Source organism: Orycteropus afer, unplaced genomic scaffold (assembly GCF_000298275.1).
Source record: "Orycteropus afer afer isolate SDZICR_OR568_19922 unplaced genomic scaffold, OryAfe1.0 scaffold00042, whole genome shotgun sequence".
NCBI lineage: Eukaryota > Metazoa > Chordata > Mammalia > Tubulidentata > Orycteropodidae > Orycteropus > Orycteropus afer.
In genome coordinates, this window is record NW_006921629.1 from 3,213,869 (window position 1) to 3,236,089 (window position 22,221).

General features: G+C 41.4%; 1 protein-coding gene across 1 annotated transcript in view; it reads left to right on the forward strand.

Annotated features, from left to right (window-relative positions):
• The window catches only part of MYO1D (myosin ID), a 431,366-nt gene that overhangs the window by 247,467 nt on the left and 161,678 nt on the right, over positions 1-22,221 (forward strand). The window contains exons 16-17 of the mRNA XM_042780479.1: positions 12,515-12,738; positions 19,506-19,650. Coding sequence (XP_042636413.1) covers positions 12,515-12,738; positions 19,506-19,650 — 369 coding nt within the window. The remainder of the gene's footprint in view (positions 1-12,514; positions 12,739-19,505; positions 19,651-22,221) is intronic.

The following is a 22,221-nucleotide window of genomic DNA, read 5'->3' on the forward strand; positions in this document are numbered from 1 at the left end:
ATAGTAGATCCTATGATCATCCAATTCAGAATGGCCAAAACCAATCCATTTCAGCTCACTAATGCCTAGTATATCAGTCTTTATGGGTTCCATTTCATTTTTTACAACTTCCAATTTTCCTAGATTCATACTTCATACATTCCATGTTCCAGTTATTAATGGATGTTTGCAGTGTTTCTTCCCATCTTGAAACATGCCACATCAGCAAATTGGGGTCTTGAAAGCTTCACTCTGTGCACATTACTAAGGTTGGCTCTCCTCTGAGGAAGCAGCTCTTCTCCAGTCGTATTTTGAGTGCCTTCTGACCTGAGGGGCTCATCTTCTGGCATTATATTGTACAACGTTTCAGGGCTATTCATATCCAGTAATATTTCAAGCAGTGTTTCACTGCTATTCATAAGGTTTTCAGTGGCCAATTCTTTGAGAAGTGGATGGCCTCTTCCTTCTTTAGTCTGTCTTAGTCTGGAAGCTCCAGTGAAACCTATCCACCATGGGTAACCCTGCTGGCATTTGAAACACTGGTGGCATACTCACAGCAACAATCAAGCCACCACAGTACGACAAACTGACAGACAAGTCTGTCTCCCTTAGCTGTTTCAAACTGCTCTGCTCATTTACTGGTCTCCCCTGCCCTGTTCGCTTACCCGCCAGCCCCCAGGGTGCAAACACCCTCCTTCTGCTTGTCCCAGGGCTGGCTTACTGCGGCCTGCATCTACACACACAAACACCCACCTTCCGCTGGTCCCAGGGCTGGCTTACCGTGGCTTGCCTCCATGCACACAAGCTCCCACCCAGGGCTGGCTTGTAGTACTACACTTCTACAAGTTCTTAATCAAAGTCACAAGTCAGCTAATTTACTTAGCAAATTAGTCTACCAGACCAAGGTAAGACATCTCAGAGGTGTTCATTTCTAGCAAAACATTACCAGGAACCACTTCCATCCTCAATACCTAAGTTCATTAGAACAGTTTACAAAGATTATACTCACATATACTTTTTTTTTTATTATTAATTTTCTCTGTCCTCCCTCCCATGCACTTCCCATCTCCCCTGAGCTATCTCCCTATGCAAACACTGTCCTTCTGTTCTCCCACGATTGATCGCTCCAAGTAGTATATCTACCTGATGTAAATGTTCACTCCATATGCTTGTCTGTTTTTTGGTTGGAAACCATAGGAGTATACTCACATATACTTTTGTGTCTTTTTATTTTATTTTTTAAGTATTTTACATTGGTTTATTGACTGAAGCATTGGTTGTTTTATTACTTCTTAGGTCATCACTACCCTTAGGTCATCACAACTTGCTATTAATTTATCTTTAAAAATAAAGAATATTGTGCAGACATTGTGCAAGGCAACTACACATTACTCCTTACTCTTTTCTGCTCACTGCATATTAATCTGCTATTCTAGTTGAAAACAAAAAACACAGACACCAACATTTTAAAATGAGGTCTTTTACTCATTTTGTTCCTCATAGAGACATTGGGTGGAAGAGGAATAACTCAGGAAGATGTCTGTGTCTTGGAGCCCTCTTTTAAAATTATCCCCCAACATCCATTCATGATTAAAAAAAAAAAAAACCTCTCATCAAATTAGGAATAGAGGGGAACTTTCATGACTTCATAAAGAACAGCTACAAAAATACCCTGCAGCTAACATCATATTTAGTGGTGATAAACCAGATGCTTTCCCCCTAAGATTGAAAAAAAGACAAAGATGCCCCCTCTCACCACACTTTTCAACATTGTACTGGAAGTCCTAGCTAATGCAATTATACAAGAAAAAGAAATAAAAGGTATTAAGATTGAAAAGGAAGAAATAAAACTGTCTTTGTTAATAGGTGATATGATTATCAATATATAAAATCCAAAAGAATCTACCAAAAATTCCTGAAACTAATGTGAAATTATAACGAGGTTGCCGAATACAAGGTTAATATTACAAAAGTCAAGTAAGTGCTTTCCTATATTCCAGCAGAGAACACCTGGAATTTGAAATTAAAATTACTAATAAAAGGGCTTTCATTAATCAGTCAAGAAATATCCCAAAGAAGGTACAACTATTATATTCTAAATTTGACATATCTAGGACTATGTAGATATCAAAGACTAATTTTTGTATTTTACAATTTGCTCAGAGATCCACCTGCTCCCTAAATGAATTCTCCTACTACAAGACTTTAACAACCATAACTTGTCAGAACTCTGCCAGTATAGCTATATGGGGAACTTAAAGGTAGAAATGAATGAAAGACACTTCTAAAAGTTTTTCTCCTGTTGACATGGAAGACCTGGGAAGCTGGTATTTTGAAGGATTCTGGTTGTGGAAGCCAAGAAATCATCTAATTAGTTCAGAATACCAGGAACCATGAAGGAAATAGTGATTTATATTGAGAACTGAATGTATTGAGACTAAGACAGAGGGGTCCAACACCCGTAATGAATAGGAAAAAAGAACAACAAAAGAGGAAAGCCGTGCTGGGCTTGATTCTGAGACTAAGCTGAAGATAGGTAACTGGCCTACTTCTTAATGGAGTGTAACCTAAAGTCCTATGTCTTTTGCAGAGTATATTTTGTACTTTAATGACTGCCAGATATTGCTACTGAGAAGCCTGGCCACTGAGGACATGTGCACAGAGGAAAAAATGGTAGAATTAGAATGACACTATAAAATACCTGGTTAAACATGACAGATTGTGTTTATCTCCACTCCCTCTTAAAATCTCGGAAGGAATAGTCAAGGAATAAAAATCCGATAAACCCACAAAGACAATAGAGCCATAGTGGAAGCAACAGTAGACAAGAGGGATCAGCATAATTCTGGAAGTAAATGAGTAAGTGGTTACTCCCTCAACCAGGTAGAAAAAGCTAAAATCTAAGTGCCTACAGAGAAAGTAAGGAAGCTAATAACCAGTCTAGGGCTATAGAAAAACTCAGGCACTGGAAGGAACAAGTACCTCAGAAGTTAACTGAACCTGTTGCCATTGAGTTGATTCTAAGTCATAATGACCCTATATGACAGACAACAATTGCCCGTAGGGTTTCCAAGGCTGTAATCTTTACCGAAGCAGACTGCCACATCTTTTTCTATGGAGTAGCTGGTGGATTGAACCAACAATCTTTTGCTTAGCAGACAAATACTTTAACCACTGTGCCACCAGGGCTCCCCTCTAAAGGTAGAAGTGAGGAAACCAGTTGCCATTGAGTTGACTTCATTTCACAGTGACCCCACGTGTGTCTCAAAGTAGAACTGTGCTCCATAAGATTTTTAGTGGCTGGTTTTTCAGAAGTGGATCACCAGGCTTTTCTTCAGAGACACCTCTGGGTGGTCTCCAACCTCCAACCTTTTGGTTAGCAGCCCAGCACATTCACCATTTGCACCACACAGAAACTCCTAGAAGTGAAGGGTAGAGCTGAGATACGAAGGCTGGTTGGAAATCAGAATAAGGAGCATTAGACCTTCCCATCCCTCACAAGGGAGCTCTGGTGCCATAGTGCCTAAGGCATTTGACTGCTAACCAGAAGGCTGGTGGTTCAAACCCACCAGCCACTCCTCGGAAGGAAGATTGGGCAATCTACTTCCATAGAGATACCATCTCGGAAACCCAAGAAGGGATCACTATGAGTTGAGATCGACTTGAAGGCAGTGAGTTTGGATTGGTTTTGGTAACCCTCATAAAGCTGGGTGACTACCTCAGTCTCATTCTGAAGGAAGACAAGAAGTTTACTCTCTGAAGAAGTTGAACCAGAAAAGCCTTGGGCTTAGAGATACCAGGTTCAGTGGAGGACAGGGCTCAGGCACCATATTGAAACCATGGAAATGAAATAGAAATCTAGTTACTGAAGAGTGAGTCCCCCCATTTCCCTTCACTCTGAGAATTTGGAGTTCTGGTGGCATAGTGCCTAAGGCATTTGATTGCTAACCAGAAGGCTGGTGGTTCAAACCCACCAGCCACTCCTCAGAAGGAAGGTTGGGCAATCTACATCTGTGGTAGTTAAGTTTGTGTGTCAACTTGGCTGGGCCTGGTTGAGTGGCTGGGAAGCTGGATGTAGCATTCCCCATGATGAGACTGGTAATCAACTCCATGGTGGAATCTACTGTGAGCAGCTGAGAGGCTGCCTTAGAGATGTGGTCTGCTTCCTTTATATAAGGAGAAGCCTTGGGTATGGTCTCTAGCTTATGGCACACTTGAACCCTGCATGTAACCGGGTTATTGCTCAGCAGCCTGCCATGCTCTGCCAACCTTGGGACTTTCAATGGACTTGAATTAATGGTGTACCATGTGGTTTGGTTACATCAGGACTGTGCCTTTTTACTTGTCAACCTTGGGCTTGTTGGCCTCAGCAGCCAGCAGCTGTCTGAGTGAAGAAAAGCCTTCAGATTCAGGGGGCCTAGAGTAAGAGGCAGAGCTGGAGCCCAAGATTGAGGGGCTTTCACCTAGCCCCTAGAGCCTGGCACTTTGAACTCAGACTTAAATCCTCCAAACTGTAAAAGAATAAACTTCTGTTTGTTCAAGCCATCCCATTTGTGGTATAGTCTTGTCAGAGTGGCACTAGGTAACCAGAACAGAATCATAGAGATACCACCTCAGAAACCCAAGGAAGGGTCACTATGAGTTGAAATTAACTCAACGGCAATGAATTTGGTATTTAGGTTTTCTGAGAATTTGGGCAGCAAAGAGAAAACATTATTATTGAGTGGCTACTGTGTCCTTGGACAGTACTCTTGTAGGCAGTGACGATAGAGCAGTAAACAGAAGAGACAAAGATCCCAGGCCTGTTGTTATTGTTATTCTTAGTTGCTTTCAAGTGAATTCTGACTCAGGAAGATCCCATGTGTGCAGAGCAGAACTTCTGCGTAGCATTTTCAAGGCTGTGACCTCTCAGAAACAGATTGTCAGGCGTGTCTTCTGGGTGAGTTTGAACCACCAGCCTTTCAGCTAGTAGTTGAGTTCTCAACTATTTGCATCACCCGGGGAGTCCTTCAATCCCTGGCCTCAAAAACCAAATTCACTGCCATCAGATAGATAAGAGTCCCATAGTGGCCCCCATTGGGTTTCCAAGGCTGTAAATCTTTATAGAAGCAGACTGCCCAATGTTTCCTCCATGGAGTGGCTGGTGGATTCAACCAACCAACCTATTGGTTAGCAGCCAAGTGCCTTAACCACTATGCCACCAGAGTTCCTTAATCCCTAGCCTAGTGAAGCTTAAATTATAGTGGAGAGAGAACATGAACAATACCATAATATGTAAGTTACATAATATGTTGGTAGATGGTAGGGGGAAAGAGAAAAATAGAGCATGGTAAGGAGAGTCAAGAGTACAGGGAAGGGGAGACTGGCGACAGGTTGAATTTTTGAATAGGGTCATCAGGACTAGCCTCATTGAGAAGCTGACAGTTGAGCTGAGACACTTAAAGGAGGCGAGGAAGTTATCCCTGTGGGTATCTTGGGGAAGATCATTCAAAGCAGAGGGAACAACTAACACAAAGGCCCTGAGACAAGAGGGTGTCTGGTCTGTGCAGGCTTCATCAAGGAGCCAGTATGACTGGAGTGAGCAAGAGAGGCCATGTTGTTGTTGTTGTTATGTGCCGTCGAGTCAGACCCAACTCAAGGCAACCCCTCCTTGGGTTTCCGAGGCAGTATCACTATGGAAGTAGATTGCCCCATCTTCCTTCCGAGGAGTGGCTGGTGGGTTTGAACCGCCAGCCTTCTGGTTAGCAGTCAAGTGCCTTAGGCACTATGCTACCAGCTCCCAGAGAGGTTATAGTAGGAGACAAGGTCCAGAGATAAGAGTACCTGATTACGCGGAGGCTTGTAAGCCACTTGAAGGATTCTGGCTTTCACTCAGAGGGAAGTGAGTGCCATTTCAGAGTTTTAAGCAGAAACGTTATGTGATCTGATTTTTGGTTTTAAAAGGCTCACCCTGGAACCAGGTTTGCTGGTCTGATAGAGCCTGGTGGAACCACTGAGACTATGGCCCCTAGCTGCCCTTCAGGTCTGGAATTGAACCCATACTTGTGGCTTCCAGCCAAACAAAAGATAGGCATATGAGGTGAACATTTACACTAGGTAGATACACTCCTTGGAGAGAACAATCATGAGAAAAAGAAGTGCTGCTTATGCACAGGGAGACAGTTCAGGGGGCAGGAGTGCATGGACAGACGGACAGGGAAGCGGTAACTATCAGGAGGAAGTGAGAGGGGGGCTGTTGCATTGAGGCAAATTGTAGTCAATGTCATGAGACAAAGTATATGTGAACTGCGGTGTGGAAAGTGAATTTGCTCTATAAATTTTCACCCAAATCACAATTAAAAAAAAAAAAAAAGGCTCACCCTGGCTGCTGTATTAGAATAGACTATAGGGAACAAGGGTACTGTAGAGAGGAATTAGATCCCAAAACTCGGTCACAAGGATGCATGCATTGTCTCGCTAATGTTGTCTGTTGATATCCATTTGTTCCCTCTGAGTCTGCCCCTCTGTCTCTATCCTCTTTTCTACCTAAAACATGGCTTCCTCACCCTTTCCTCTGTCTGTCTGTCTGACACCTCATACCCTGTGCAGGTCCACCTCGGAGGTGGGTCCCAGTATGTCTCCTTCACCTTCAGCTCCTGTTCCTGTTACATCCTACCCTCACGCACACAGCATCTGGTGTGTTCCATCTGTAGCATTAATATTGTTTTAACTACAGCCCATTTTCTCTCCCTTGTTTGCTGAACCTCTGTAAGAATATGCAAATAAATATTAAGCATTTGTGTATGGTGTATAACATTTAATTTTCTGCTTCCTGAAGCTCCTTTGTCAGGCAGAGCCTTCTATAGAGGTAAGCTTTATATAGTCTTGAGAAACCCAGGAGTTTAAGCTGCTTTAAATGAAGAGGGAAAAATGGAAAAATCTCCACTTCACAGACCTTTGGTAGAAAAATTAGCAATAACCCCTCCTCACCACGCACACCCACTTGTATGAAAACATATCTGTTTAAATCAAATATACTTAGATTTCGGGATAAAAATACATGAATCATTTTCCCATAGAACCATTCACCTCTGTAGTTCTTCAGTGCTCCTTTTTCCTCTGATGTTAAGGGAAAAAAAGAAAAGAAAGGAAGAAGCTGACTAGGGGATGTCCGGTCAGATTGCAGTCTAACTGCAGGCTTACAAAATTTCTTTACCCCAGAATGGTCTGAAATTAACAAAAATGAAAAAATAACAAAGAACATGCTGTCAGCCCTGAGACCAGAAAAGAATCCATCTTTATACCCTAACCTTTGAGAAGTGTCATCCAGAAAAAGGAAAACTGGATCAAATTGAAAGAAGATGCAACAAAATCGATACATCCTTCAAAAGGAAGAGTGGGAGATGGAGGACACCGAGGGTGTTCTGAAAAGTCTTGCTGCTTTTGAAGCTCTTGGCATCAAGTCTGAAGGCGCATCAGAGGGAAGGCTTAGAATATCCCACATGTCCTTTGGGGACCCTCTCTTCCCTCAAGAAGCCTTCTTCCCCCAGGCAAGAACAGTCAAGTTGTCCTTTCTTGCCTCTGGCAAATCAATAAATGGGCAAGGAATGGGGGAAGCATCTGCTAGGAGTAATTATTTCATCCAAGCTAAGAAAAGGCTCCACAAGACACAGGAAAAGAGTGCTCAGCCCCATACCAAGCCAGACGCCCACACTGTACCCCAGATGCTGGGAAGCAAACCTTTGATGCGTTCATTTCATTAAAATTAGAGAAAGAACTCAACGCCAGCTACCCAAAGCCCCCGTTCCCACTCCTCTGAGGCAGCTGAAAGATTGGGTCTGGCTTATAAACAATATTGTAGGTGAAAGAATCCAATAGTATCCAATTACTCATGAATTGGAATAAATAATAGGCTGCGGGGGGGGGGGGAGGCTTACATTCATTAAAGAGTCACCAGGTCACAATGATGTGGGACTGAGACAAAAAAAAAAAGAAAAAAGTACCACAGCCTAAACAAAAACCAAACCCCACTGCCAATGAGTTGATTCTGACTCATAGTGATTCTGTATGACAAAGTAGAACTGCCCCGTAGGGTTTCTAAGACTGTAAATCTTTGTGGAAGCAGCATGTTAAATCCTTCTCCCACAGAATGGCTGGTGGGTTCAAACTACTGAGTTTTGGGTTAGCAGCCAAGCACTTTAACCATTGTGCCACCAGAGAAATAGAGGCTTTCAAGTAAACCTAATAACTAATGCTTATTGAACACTGACTACCCTGCCAGGCACTGTTAAGTGTTTGCACAACAACCTTATGAAATAATCACCATCATCATCCACATTTTACAGATAAGAAAAATAAGATGAAGAGGGGCTAAGAGGCTTGCCCAAGTTGACCTAGCTCCTAAGAATGAGATTGGGATTTGAATACAGGCAGGTGGAACTGACTCAACAGCAACAGATTTGGGTTTTGAGCTAGTCTGATTTGAAAGCCTGCTCTCAACTACTGTTTTTGTAACCCCAAGAAAGAGACAACATTTTAGGCAAGTGCCTTGCACTCTTAATGAAATCAAAGGGAATAGAAATTTACTAGCCATGCACATTCTTGGAAGCTACTAAGGGGAGGAAAACCAAGAAAAGCAAAACTCAAGAATCAAGGCTCCAACACAAAAGAATGATTAAAAAAAGAAGAAAACATCCCAGATAGGAACTATTCATGGGCCTGAAGAGCCACCAATCCAGGTTGGAGTATGAGCATATAACAAAGAGTCCATTTCTGTGCTTAACAATTGGAAAAAATATTGTTAATCATTTGATCTATTAGAACATTTAACAAAAATTAGCAGATAGAAAACAAAGCAAGTTTTTAAAAAATGAAAGTTATTAAGTACAGGTGAAAACAAAATCTACATGACAAGGGTGATCATGTTATACTCCTTAGCACAGCAATCAGCCCCTGACCCATGGTGACCCCATACACAACAAAATGAAAAACTGCGCAGTCCTGGGCCAGCCACGTGATCGGTTGTGGATCAGACTGTTGTTATCGATAAGGTTTTCCTTGGCTACTGTTTGGAAGTCAATCACCAGGTCTTTCTTCCTACTCTGACGTCTTAGTCTGGAAGCTTAGCTGAAATCTGCTCAGCATCATAGCAGCACATAAGCCTCAGGGATTTACACCTGAATCTCCCAGATGGAAGGAGGTAATTCTACCACTGAACTACCACTGCCCCAGGAACCGTATTTACATCAACATAATAACATTGAGTCAAAATGTTTGATATAACTATCAAGGTCAACTGTTACAGTCCCAAAGACAATGTTCTACATCCTCCTCTGGTGAGTAGCAACTGGGGTCTTAAAAGCTTGCGATGGCTGTCTCAGTTTCAACTTTTGGTCTCTGCCTGAAGCAAAGAAGAGTAAAGAAAACCAAAGGCACATGGAAAAAATTAGTCCAAAGGACTAATGGACCAAGTGAACTTTAGCCTCCATACGCTGAGACCAGAAGAACTAGATAGTGCTCAGCTACCAGTGCTGACTGCTCTGAAAGAGAACACAATGGACAGTCCTGGATAGAGAGGAAGAAAAATGTGGCACAAAACTCAAACTCATAGAAAAGACCAGGCTTACTGGTCTGAGACTGGTGGAACCCTTGAGACCATGACCCTCAGATACTTTTCATGCTAACACTGAACTCACTCCTGTTGCTCAATTGTCAGCCAAACAGTAGGCCTATAGAGTGAACGTAGCACCAGGGACGTACACACCCTTTAGAACAATCAACCATGTAAGATCAAAAGGGTAGCATTTGCCCAGGGATAAAGCTCAGAAAGCAGGAAGGGGTAGGAGAGAAAGACACATGGAAACAGTAAACACAGGGAAGAAGTAGCAAGAGTGCTATTATGTTGTGGGGATTGCAATCAATGTCACGAAACAAAATGTGTATGAACTGTTGAATGGAAAACCAAATTAATCTCTGAACTTTTCCCCAAATCACAATAACTAAAAAAGAACTGCCTTCTATTCAATTCTGACTCATAGCCACCCCCATTGGGTTGGTGGTAAATCTTTATGGAAGTATATTGCCCTATCTTCCTTCCACTGAGCAGCTGATGGGTTTGAACTGCCAATCTTCTGATTAGCGGTCAAATGCCTTAGGCACTGCACCACCAGAGCTTCACAATAAGAAGTTAAAAAGAAATTGTTTTGATGTAACTATTGTTGGGATGATAGGGAAGTAGGAGAGATGATAGAGAGCTAAATCTTTACCTTCCATAATTTGGATAATAGCTAAAAGGATAACTCAAGAAATAGTATTGTATGTTAATGGGGAGGAGCAAGCAGAAAGGGAGGATGAGGATGGTTGCACAGCTCTAAGAAAGTAATCATTGTCACTGAATGGTACGTGTAGAAGTTGTTGAATTGGTGTGTGTCCTGTTGTGTATATTCTCAACAAGAACAAAAATAAAATAAATTATTTTTAAAAAATTGAAAAAAAATAACAGTATTGTATGTTATTTATCAACAGACACTAGAAGGAACTACCCTAGTTTGCCTTCATGGAATGGGACTGAGAGGTGGGGAGGTGGGTTATGACGGGCCAGGGGAAGGGCCGCTGTTTTTATTTTGAGCCTTTTTGTCCTACCTGAGCTTTCCACTATACAAAACTTAAATAAACCAACAACACAGGTGAACTTTGAAAGGTCGTCAAAGAAATACCCCTCAAAATGCTCTTATAAAACTTACTAAAGAAAATTTTTTTTCAAATTACTGAAAGATCTGACCAAGAACATTTTAATAAAAAGCTCTATAAAACTCTTTCTGGAAAGTACAGATTGATTTCCTGTGTAGATGTGGCTGCGGGGAGTCTTCATTTCCACCTTCTTTAAAAAAAAAAAAAAAAAGGCAGGAAACACTATGAAACTTAAAAAATGCATATTTTTTTTAAGAAATTGAATCACATACTTCTCCCCTATAACTGTATTCTTTTGGTTTTCCAAGATACTAAGGAGAGGCCTTTATTTTAGCATTTGGGTATAGGTGGAACAAAGCCATCTGTACAACAGATTAGACTACAAGGAAGAAAGCCATTTTGACTAAAAATGGCTGCTATACTGATGCCACAGGAAATAACTCGTTCGTTTTCATTCCCTTGTTGTCTTTCTATATTTTGTTTACATACAAATTGTAGATTTCCATCACAAATTGCTTGGATGTCACAGTTGCCTTTTATGTTGTGGAGTTGTTTTTCCCCTTTGGGAGCCTTTGATGAGCTCCTGACATGTAGTGTGCAAACAAATCTATCTTTATGGTGCAGGAGGCTGAAAAAGGAGAGCATTACCAGCACATGCTGCAAGGTGAAGAGTCGGCATGCAGACAGACCTAAAATGATGCAAGGGGCACTGGGAGAACGCAAGTTCTTCCAAGAGATCGGTGGGCCCAGTCAGGGCATTTAAAAAGAAATCCAAGAAACCTGAAGGATGTTGGAGAGTATGTACCGTGGACGTCAAACTAGAGGTTGCAAATCCTGGTGCTGAAAGACCAGGGATTAGGGAGAGAAGTAATAGGACCAGCTTAAGAAAGGGAAAGGTTACTTAAGTTGCATCATTAAATCTCATCTGGAACATGGTGGGGTATGTACATGGAGTTTATCCAAGAAGGCAAATGGAATAGTTTGGGGTCTTGGAGGCTGTGCTAGCAGAAGGGAAAAGAAAAAGGTTTGTACTGGAAATATTGTGGAAGAATGAGTAAGTTTCATGGTAGAGAAGAAAAATAGGGAAAGAGCCAATGATGAATTGAAAATGACACCAAATTTGTTTTTACTTGAGAGATTGAGACAAACAGATACTTGGACAAGGGAGCCTGGAAATATATATATAAATATCTCAGACCTCACCATGCTGGGATGAAGATGGATTTGAGAGATTTCTTTATTATCTGATTGATTTCTGAACAGTGAAGTGAGGAAAAAAAAGATTTTTTAACATTCATATATCAGTAATCTGTTTTACCCTTTCTCTAAGAATGCATCTAAATTCTTAGAAACTTATGTAGTGCTTGGTGTGGCAGTTAGGGGTGCACAGCCTGTGTATGAATTAGTTTGCAAATCCAAAGTGACATTACAGTAGTGGCCAGTGCATATGATCTATATAAAGTTGAGCGTCACAGCAGAACTAGAAATGTTAATAACATTTGGTTCCGACTCATTTTGCTTGCCATTTCAACTCTTAACATATTTATTGAGTGATATTTGCATTTTTACTTTCTTCTGTTCATCATAATAAAGTTAAAACAAGGGCTGTGCTTCAAACTCAGCACACACACACCCCAGTGTGGAGTAATGAACAGCCAGACAATTGAAACAAAAAGGACCAACCTGACTCTTAGCACTATCTGTGGGTGACAGGCAGAATACCATGCTTTGGCTCTGGCTGATTTCGTTCACGCATGAAAAGTTCCCCAGTTGAGTTTGTAAGTAGAGGAGTTTCTATAATTTCATAGTCATCTACCGCTTAGCCAATCAGCCACAACATTTTCCTTTTTTTCTCTCAATTGTGAAGGTGTGGCGGGGCACCCTGGCTCGTATGCGGTACAAGAGGACCAGGGCAGCTCTGACAATAATCAGGTACTACCGACGCTACAAAGTGAAGTCATACATCCGTGAGGTGGCCAGACGCTTTCACGGTGTCAAGACCATGAGGGACTACGGGAAGCACGTGAAATGGCCAACCCCTCCTAAAGTTCTTCGCCATTTCGAGGAGGCCCTGCAGGCAATTTTTAATAGGTAAGAACCTGTTGGTGTGCACTGCTTCCATTCATGGCAACATACTTGATATGTAAAGTCATAGATCTGAAACCGTGATATTGGCTCAGCTCTTTGCTGTTATGACATTTACTTTCACCTTATGTCTCCAGTTTTGTCGATTTCACTTTGAGGGCATCTGCTTGCCTCCCAAAATAATGGAGCTGTCAATTTGTTTTCCTGTCACGGTTGACAGCAGTATACCACAATCCCTGAATCCAAGCCACATTTAAGATAAGCAGCTAGCATACGGGTTCTGTTTTTTTTTTTTGGGAAAAAAAAAAAAAAAAAAAAATTGTTATTTATTAAAATAATTTATATTAATAATAACTTAAACTAGGAAATCAGTTATTGCTATTAGAGCAGTGGTTCTCAATCCTGACTATACCTGATAATCATGAGGCGTACATAAAGCCTAGCTGTGCCCAGGTCCACGGAGCTCTGAGGGTGCTGTCATTAAGGCATTGGGCTGCTAACCAAAAGGTCAGTTGTTCCAACTCACTAGCAACTCTGCAGGAGGAAGATGAGGCAGTCTGCTTCCATAAGGATTCACAGCCTTGGGAACCCTGTGGGGGTTGCTATGAGTCAGAATCGAGTTGATGGCAATGAGTTTGGTTTTTTAAGTTTTTTATGCCCAGGTCCAGGTCCCACCTCCTGGAGATTCCTGTTTAATTGAGCTGGGACGAGGGCCAGCAGAGGTACTTTTTTTAAAAGTTTCCCGGTGATTATAAATTGCATGCTAATGTGAAAACAACTATTTTGGAGCGAGGTTGTTTATTTTTTTTAATTTTATGAGCAAGCTATTTTTAAAATAAATAAGTGCCCAAGTAAAAGTGGTACCTTTCCAACTGATCATTTTTTAATAACCTACCCTGAATCTGAGTTTGTAGTTATTCTCAGATCCTTTCTCCTCATTTTTTGAGCTCATCTGTGTCCAGTGTGCACCAGAAAAAAGGAGTCCTCATGGCACAGTGGTTAAAGTACTCGGCTGCTGGCTCAAAGATCAGAGGGTCAAACCCACCAGCCACTCCATGGGAGAAAGACAAGACAGTCTGCTTCCATACAGATTTACAGCCTTGGAAACCCTATGGGGCAGTTTTACTCTGTCCTTTAAGGTCACTATGAGTTGGAAATCAACTCATCAGCAGTGGAGAGTGAGTTATACACCAGATATATTTAGCTCTGTCTTGAAAGCAAGGAGCTCTGGTGGTGTAGTGGGTAAGGCATTTGGCTGCTAACCAGAAAGGCAGTGGCTCAAACCCATCAGCTGCTCCACAGGAGGAAAATGAGGCAATCTACTTCCATAAAGATTTACAGCCTTGGAAACCCAATTGGGTCGCTATGAGTTGGAATCAACGGGAATGGGTGGGTGGGTGTTGGATACAGCCATCTAGCCAGTCACATAAACTAAGCTGGTTGTCTTCAAGTGTGGCCATTTGGTATCATGATATTCCATGAAGAACACCATGAAATAGTTGATATATTGAATGTCAAATAATTGATTTACAGTTCTATGCTAAATCAGATTTTATCTGCCTTTATATTTCACTTTTTATAATTTGTAGCAACTATCAAAGGACTGAGAAAAATATATGAGAGGAAAACTTTACATATGTATCTCATTTGCCTGAAGAAAAGGATTGCTCGTAAAAAAAAGAAAATTGAACAATACAGAATTATTGAAAGGAAAAGTACCTCAGTTCTCAGACATAGTACACTACATGCTACCTATACATCTTTCCAGGCTTTTTAACGCATGTGTAGATTTTTTTCATGAATGCTATCATCTTTATCTGTATTTTTTGACATAATTTCAAAAGTAATTATGCTATACATGAATACATGCTCATTTTTTAAAAAAAGGAAAATAAGGTGAAAATATGTAGGATATAAAATTTAAATCCTCCGTAGCTCCCCTTGGTTCTCCCCAATTTAATTTTTTTCCTTTGAGATAACCACTTGTTAGCAATTAGTAGGTATCCTTCTAAACCTTTTTCTGTGCATTTATAAACACATGCACACATGTAAGAGACAGCATGATACAGTGTTTGAGAACATAGACCCTGCTTCACACCCCAGCTCTGCCACTGACTAGCTGTGTGACTTTGAGCAAATTAGTCTCTCTGTGCCTCAGTTTCCTTATCTGTTAAAGGGCCGTAACAATAGTACTTGCTGAGAAAGAGTCTGAGTACATGTACATGAAGCATTTCATTTAGGGCCTGACACATAGTATGCACTATGGAGATGTTTGCTCATACTGATGAGTTGCGTGCATATGCACTGACATATCATTTGGGCTATTTTTCCCTTTCTCTCTTTTTTTATTTTCACACAAGCAAAAATATGCTGTATGTAAAGTTATATGACTTAAATATATGTCTTAGAGACTTATCCATGACAGTAAATGAAGATCTACCTAATACCTTTCATAGCTGCCAAGGATTGACATTAATTTCAGTTACACTGTACTATGACCTGCACAGGAGCACTGGTGGCGTAGTGCCTCAGGCACTTGACTACTAACCAGAAGGCTGGTGGGCTGGTGGTTCAAACCCATCAGCCACTCCTCAGAAGGAAGGTTGGACAATCTCCTTCCGTAGTGATACCTCAGAAACCCAAGGAGGGGTCGCTATGCGTCAGGTCTGACTCAGCAGCACATATAACAACAACAACAACATGACCTGCACCGTCTTCCTTTTAGGTTTGATTTGTGGCCTAGAATTGACTGATTTTTATAAACATCAGTTTATTTCTTCAGCAAGTATTTACTTAATGGCTGCTAAGTCATAGGCATTGACTAGTTTACAGGGATACGTACAAAGACAAGCCCAGCCTTCCCAGGGCTTACAGTCACTGAGCAGTTGAAAATAGCACATCAGCTCTGCTTGTTGATTGAACATATCCACACACCTTCTTAATGAGTCTTGCCAGTTGTGATCATCTAGGTCAGGGGTTGGGAAACTTTTCTGTGAAGGGCCAGATAGAAAATATTTTAGGTTTTGTGGGCTACATATGGTCTCTGTTGCATATTCATTGTGTTTTGGTTTGGTTTTTTGCAAATATAAAAAAAAAAAAAAACATTCTTAGCTCACACGCAGTACAAAAATAGGCCATGGGCCAGATTTGGCTCAGGCTGTAGATAACAACCTGATCTAGTGTCTGTATCCTATTTAATTTATTATTGCTTTTTTTTTTTTTTGAATCTGTGAAATACTGAGAGAGGTGTGTTAAAGGGTTCCACTGTGATTATGTACTTTTTGTTTTTCTAAACTCTCTATGTGTCTAATCATGTTTAAACTCATTCATATTCCGCACAGTAGTTGTTTTCGTTGGGAGCCTTTGCGCTCAGTTTTGCCCACCTCTCCAGGTTGGTGGGGACTGGTGATTTTTATGGTTGCAGCTATTGTTGTCTGCTCTACATATTTACAGATGGCACTTTGCTTGATTAGTGTGAGAAGTCTGTGTACCTCTCTGCTGTTCAGGTTAAGTCCTGATCCCTGGCACACCTCTGATTGTGGATCTCTGGGAGCTCTCGTGGCGTAGGGCCTAAGGCATTTGACTGCTAACCAGAAGGCTGGTGGGTCAAACCCACCAGCCACTCCTCAGAAGGAAGGTTGGGCAATCTACTTGCGTAGTGATATCACCTCAGAAACCAAAGGAGGGATCGCTGTGAGTCGCATCTGACTCAATCGCAGTGCGTTGTGTTGGAGCCAAGTGTGGACCTTGTCCTAGACCACTGAGGACAGTGAACAAGATGAGGTCAGGGATGAGATGACAAGGCATATAGACCAGGAACTGACCAACAGTCAGAGAGCAAGGACCCCCACCCAAGAATAATATTTGGGGCTGAAGAGTTAATTGAGGCACTGTTGCCTGTCACCCATGTCCTTGACTTCATTCACCAACTGCTCCCAGCCTCTCACTCTTCTAGCCTCTTCTGGGATGATCTTAAGGCCGTCTGTCCTTCTGCAGTGTTGGTTGCCCATTGAACGTAGGGAAGAGCATTTCACTGTTATGTTGAACCTTTATTTTTCCCTGGCTATTGCTTTAGCAACCCACTATCTCTGACCCTATCTGCTGTAATAAATGTTCCCATTGCACTTAATGGAGCAAACAATGGCCAGCCTTCCACTTGCAGGGAACTGGCACAGCTCCCACTTTGAAGTCCTTTACATCCTGCCCTTGCTGCCCACCCCTGCTGTTTCAGGCTTAAGGATCCTCTGGGCTTCATTGAAAAACCCACAGGGGTTCCTCTCTTTCCATCAAGTGAAATGCTCAGTACTGAGCTGCTTCCCATCAGTGTGATGTCTTCCAGAAAGTCACCATATCTTCCAGTTTATTGACACCATCATTCCTTTATTCTGTGTGGTTGTAGATTTTCTTTATTTTTATATTTGTTGGATTATTTCAATGGGACTTTGGGAGAGAGAAGAGCAAACATTTGGTCTCCGGTCACCATCTGAAACAAGAATACATCTCAGGTAAATCTCCAATAAGAAGGCACTCTCTAACTTTTTGTGTATGTGAACTAGGAAAGGATCACCACTTTCCAATGTTGGCTGAAGCCCATCCCAGTGTTCCATAGGAGCATAGTGTGAGAACCAGTAGCCTAGGTGATTCCATCTAACAACTATAAGGAAGTTCTCTGTTTTCTTCTCAGATCCTTGCTCCAACTCCTGTGCCAGAAAAGAAGCTGTAAGTGCACTGTAGGGTTAGGATGCGTCTAAGACAATAAAAGACCTTGTACTTGTTTTTCACAATCAGGTTATTTTCACTTTGTGCTTCTGGTTGCTTAGGCCAAAAAACCTTGAAATCATCCTTAAGTCCTCTCTTACTCTCTTGCCCCCACATCTAATCCATCAACAAATCCTGTTGTTTTCCTTCAAAACATATCCAGAACTAGTACTTATTTCCTCCTCCATGACCACCTTCCTGGTCCAAGCCACAACTTCCACCGTGTACACTGTGTCTTCCGGTAACCAGCCTAACCCCACTTTTAGTCTATTCTCCACACCACAATCACAATGATCCTTTTAAAACATAAGACAGATCCTGTCCCTTCTTGTTCAGAACTTTCCAGTGCCTTTCCATCTCATTAAGAGTAAAAGCCAAAGTCTTGATAATGACCTCCACAGCGCCTTGGATCCTAGCCCTGGCTCTCCCTCTGACCGCTCCTCCATGATCATTTAGCTCCAGTTTCACAGGATTCCTCACTGATCCTCTAAAACACCAAGCAAGTCCATGTCGTTACATCTTTAGGCTTTTGTGCTTGCTGTGTGCTCTTCCTGGAATATTCTTGCCTAGATATCCATGTAACTGGCTCCCTTGATTCCTTTAGGTCTCTGCCCATATATCCCTTTATTAGTGGTGCCTACCCAGGCGACCTTACATAAATTACACTCCATTCCATACCTCTACTGCACTGCCTGTCCTCCTTTCCTGGCCTTGTTTTCTCCATGGCACTTAGTACCATCATTTACACTATATATTTACTCATTTGCCTGTTTATGGCCTTTCTTCTCACTCTAGAATATAAGCTCCAAGCACATAGGACCATTGTCAGTTATGCTTACTTCTGTACCTCTACTACCTGGAACAGTGTTTGGAGTGTAATAGGTACTCAGGGAATACTTATTGAATGAATGGATGATGAATCCAAAGTTCCTGTACCCTACACATAAATATTATGAGAGCTCATATATCACTAATTTCTAGCTGTTTTCAAAACACACAAACAACAAAGCAAGTTTTATAAAAATATCTGTCCATATGGTCAGCAAATACATGAAGAAATGCTCACAATCATCATCGTTGTTATTGTTATTTGCCATCAAGTCGGACCCGACTCATAGCGACCCCTGCTTGGGTTTCCAAGGCAGTATAACTACAGAGTAGATTGCCCCATCTTCCTTCCAAGCAGTGGCTTGGAAGTTTGGTCATCCATTCTTCTGTTAATGGGCAGGTAGTTTGTTTCCATTTTTTTGTGCTGTGATGAACATGGGTGGGCATCTATCTGTTCTTGTCCTGGCTCTCACTTCTTTAGGATATGTACCTAGTAATGGGATTGCTGGGTCAAATGGTACTTCTAATTCCAGCTTTTTAAACAATCACCTACTGTTTTCCACTGTGCTTGTATCATTTTTCTAAAGTCCTACAGCAATGTATGAGAGTCCCAATCTCTCCACACCCTTGTCATTTTCTGTCTTGTTGAATTTTGCCATTAGTGCTAAGGTGAGATGGTATCTCACTGTTTTGATTTGCATCTCTCTGATGATGACTGTTTTGATTGCATCTCTCTGATGATAATTGCAGGAGCTCTGGTGGCGTAGTGCCTAAGGCACTTGACTGGTAACCAGAAGCCTGGCAGTTCAAACCCATCAGCCACTCCTCGGAAGGAAGATGGAGCAATCTACTTCCATAGTGATACTGCCTCAGAAACCCAAGGAGGGGTTGCCATGAGTCAGGTCTGACTCGACAGCACATAACAATGACAACAACATGTCACTTTAGTTTTGTGTATTTCACTGTACATAAATTATATTTCAATAAAATGTATTTAAAAAAATCTGTCCATATAAAACTGTGCCTGTCTTAACAAGTTCTGTGTGTATTTTGGAGTCAGTTTCCTTTTTATAGGACAGGTAGGGAGGTACTTTGGTTTAAGTCTACTTGATGGCAGCGTGAGTTATTTTCAAGAATGAATAGGATTGTGTTTCTAAAGTGTGATACGTTTGTTTATTTACTTGTAGATGGAGAGCATCCCAGCTCATCAAGAGCATACCTGCTACAGACCTGCCCCAGGTCAGGGCAAAGGTTGCAGCCATGGAAATGTTGAAGGGTCAAAGAGCTGATCTTGGGCTCCAGAGGGCCTGGGAGGGCAACTATCTTGCTTCGGTGAGTCCAGGGAAACAAAGTCTAACTGTGCTTCCTTTACAAAGAAAGAAAAGACTTTTTCTTTAAGAGTTGATGGAAAAAATAAAACACCTTCAGAAACCAAAGAATTTCTGTGAGAGATACTAAATTAAAAGGTTTTTTTGCTTCTAAGTATATAATATTTGATGTTTCCCCCATCCCTCACCCCACCTTTAAAAAGGGTTCTCTGTGTTGTATTAAGTATACTCTGTACTCTGGCTTTGGACTGCTTAAACATTCCTTTGCGTAATTCAGCAGCTTTCTTAATTAGCACTTTTATATTGATTATTCCCCAAGCTACATTTCATCCTTTCTCTCATTTCCTGTTTTAAAAAATTTGCGGAATGTTTGATGTTATAATAACCCTTTAGTAGTTTATCATCTGTATAGGGGAGATGGAAAGTTGTTGTTGTTGTTAGGTGCCATCGAGTCATCTCCGACTCATAGCAACCCTACACACGGCAGAACAAAACACCGCCCAGTCCTAAGCCAGCTCCATGATTCTTGCTATACTTGAGCCCATCACTGCTGCCACTGTGTCAATCCATCTCATTGAGGGCCTTCTCCTCTTTCATCAACCCTCCACCTTACCAAACATAACATCCTTCTCCAGGGAATGGTCCCTTCTGATGACATGACCAAAGTATGTGAGATGAAGTCTGGCCATTCTCGCCTTCAAGGAGCATTTCAGGTGCACTTCCTCCAGGACAGACTTGTTAGTTCTTTTAGCAGTCCATGGTACTTTCAGCATTCTTTGCCAACACCACAGCTCAAAAGCATCAATTCTTCTTCAGTCTTCCTTATTCATTGTCCAGCTCTCACATGCATATGAGGTGATTGAAAATACCATGGCTTGTGTCAGGTGCACCTTAGTCTACAAGGAGAAATCTTTGCTCTTCAGCACTTGAAAGAGGTCCTTTGCAGCCAATTTGCCTAGTGCTATACATCATCTGATGTCCTGACTGCTGCTTCCATTGGTGTCGATTGTAGAACCAAGTAATGTGAAATCTTTGATAATTTCAATCTTTTCTCCATTTATCATAATGTTGCTTATAGGACCAGTTGTGAGGATTTTTGTTTTTCTTATATTGAGATGTAATCCATATTGCAGACTGTATTCTTCAATCTTCATCAAAAAGTACTTCAAGTCATCCTCACTTTCAGCAAGCAAAGTTGTGTCGTCAGCATATCGCAGGTTGTTAACGATTCTTCCTCCAATCCTAATGCCACATTCTTCTTCATATAGTCCTGATTCTCGGATTATTTGCTCAGCATACAGATTGAATAAGTATGGTGAAAGGATACAACCCTGACGCACTCCCTTCTTGATTTTAAACCATGTAGTGTTCCCTTTTTCTATTTGAACGACAGCCTCCTGGTCTATGTACAGGTTCCTCATGAATACAATTAAGTGTTCTTGTTCTGGAATTCCCATTCTTCTCAATGTTATCCACAATTTGTTATAATCCGCACAATGAAGTGTTTTTGCATAGTCAATAAAACACAAGTAAACATCTTTCTGGTATTCTTTGCTTTGAGCCAAGATCCATCTGACATCAACAATGATATCCCTCATTCCACGTCCTCTTCTGAATCCAGCTTACATTTCTGGAAGTTTTCTGTCAATATACTGCTGCAACCATCTTTGAGTTATCTTCAGTAAGATTTTACTTGCATGTGATATTAATGATGGTTGTTGTTGTGTGCTGTCGAGTCAGACCCGACTCATAGTGACCCCTCCTTGGGTTTCCGAGGCAGTATCACTATGGAAGTAGATTGCCCCATCTTCCTTCCGAGGAGTGGCTGGTGGGTTTGAATCGCCAGGCTTCTGGTTAGTAGTCAAGTGCCTTTGGCACTATGCTACCAGAGCTCCTGATATTAATGATATTGTTCAATAATTTCCACATTCTGTGGAATCACCTTTCTTTGGAATGGGTACAGTTGGCTAGATAGCTGTCTTCCAAATGTCTTGGCATAACCAAGTGAGTGCCTCCAGCGGGGCATCTGTTTGTTGAAACATTTCAATGGGTATTCCATCAATTCCTGGAGCCTTGTTCTTCTCCATTTCTTTCAGTGCAGCTTTGACTTGTTCCTTCAATTCTATTGGTTCTTGAACATATGCCACCTCATGAAATTGAGGAAGGTCAACCAGTTCTTTTTGGTGCAGTGACTCTATGTATTCCTTCCATCTCCTTTTGATGCTTCCTGCATCATTCTATATTTTGCCCATAGAATCTTTCAGTATTGCAACTTGAGGCTTAAATTTTTTCCTCAATTCTTTCAGCTTGAGAAGTGCCAAGCATGTTCTTCCCTTTTAGTTTTCTAACTCCAGGTCTTTGCACATTTCATTATGGTAATTGGCTTTGTCTGCTTGAGCTGCTCTTTGAAATCTTCTGTTCAGCTTTTTTATCTTGTCATTTCTTCCATTTGCTTTAGCTACTTTTCACACAAGGACAAATTTCAGAGTCTCTTCTGACATTCATTTTGGTCTTTTCTTTCTTTCTTGTATTTTTAATGACCTCTTGCTTTCTTCATGGATGATGCTCTTGATGT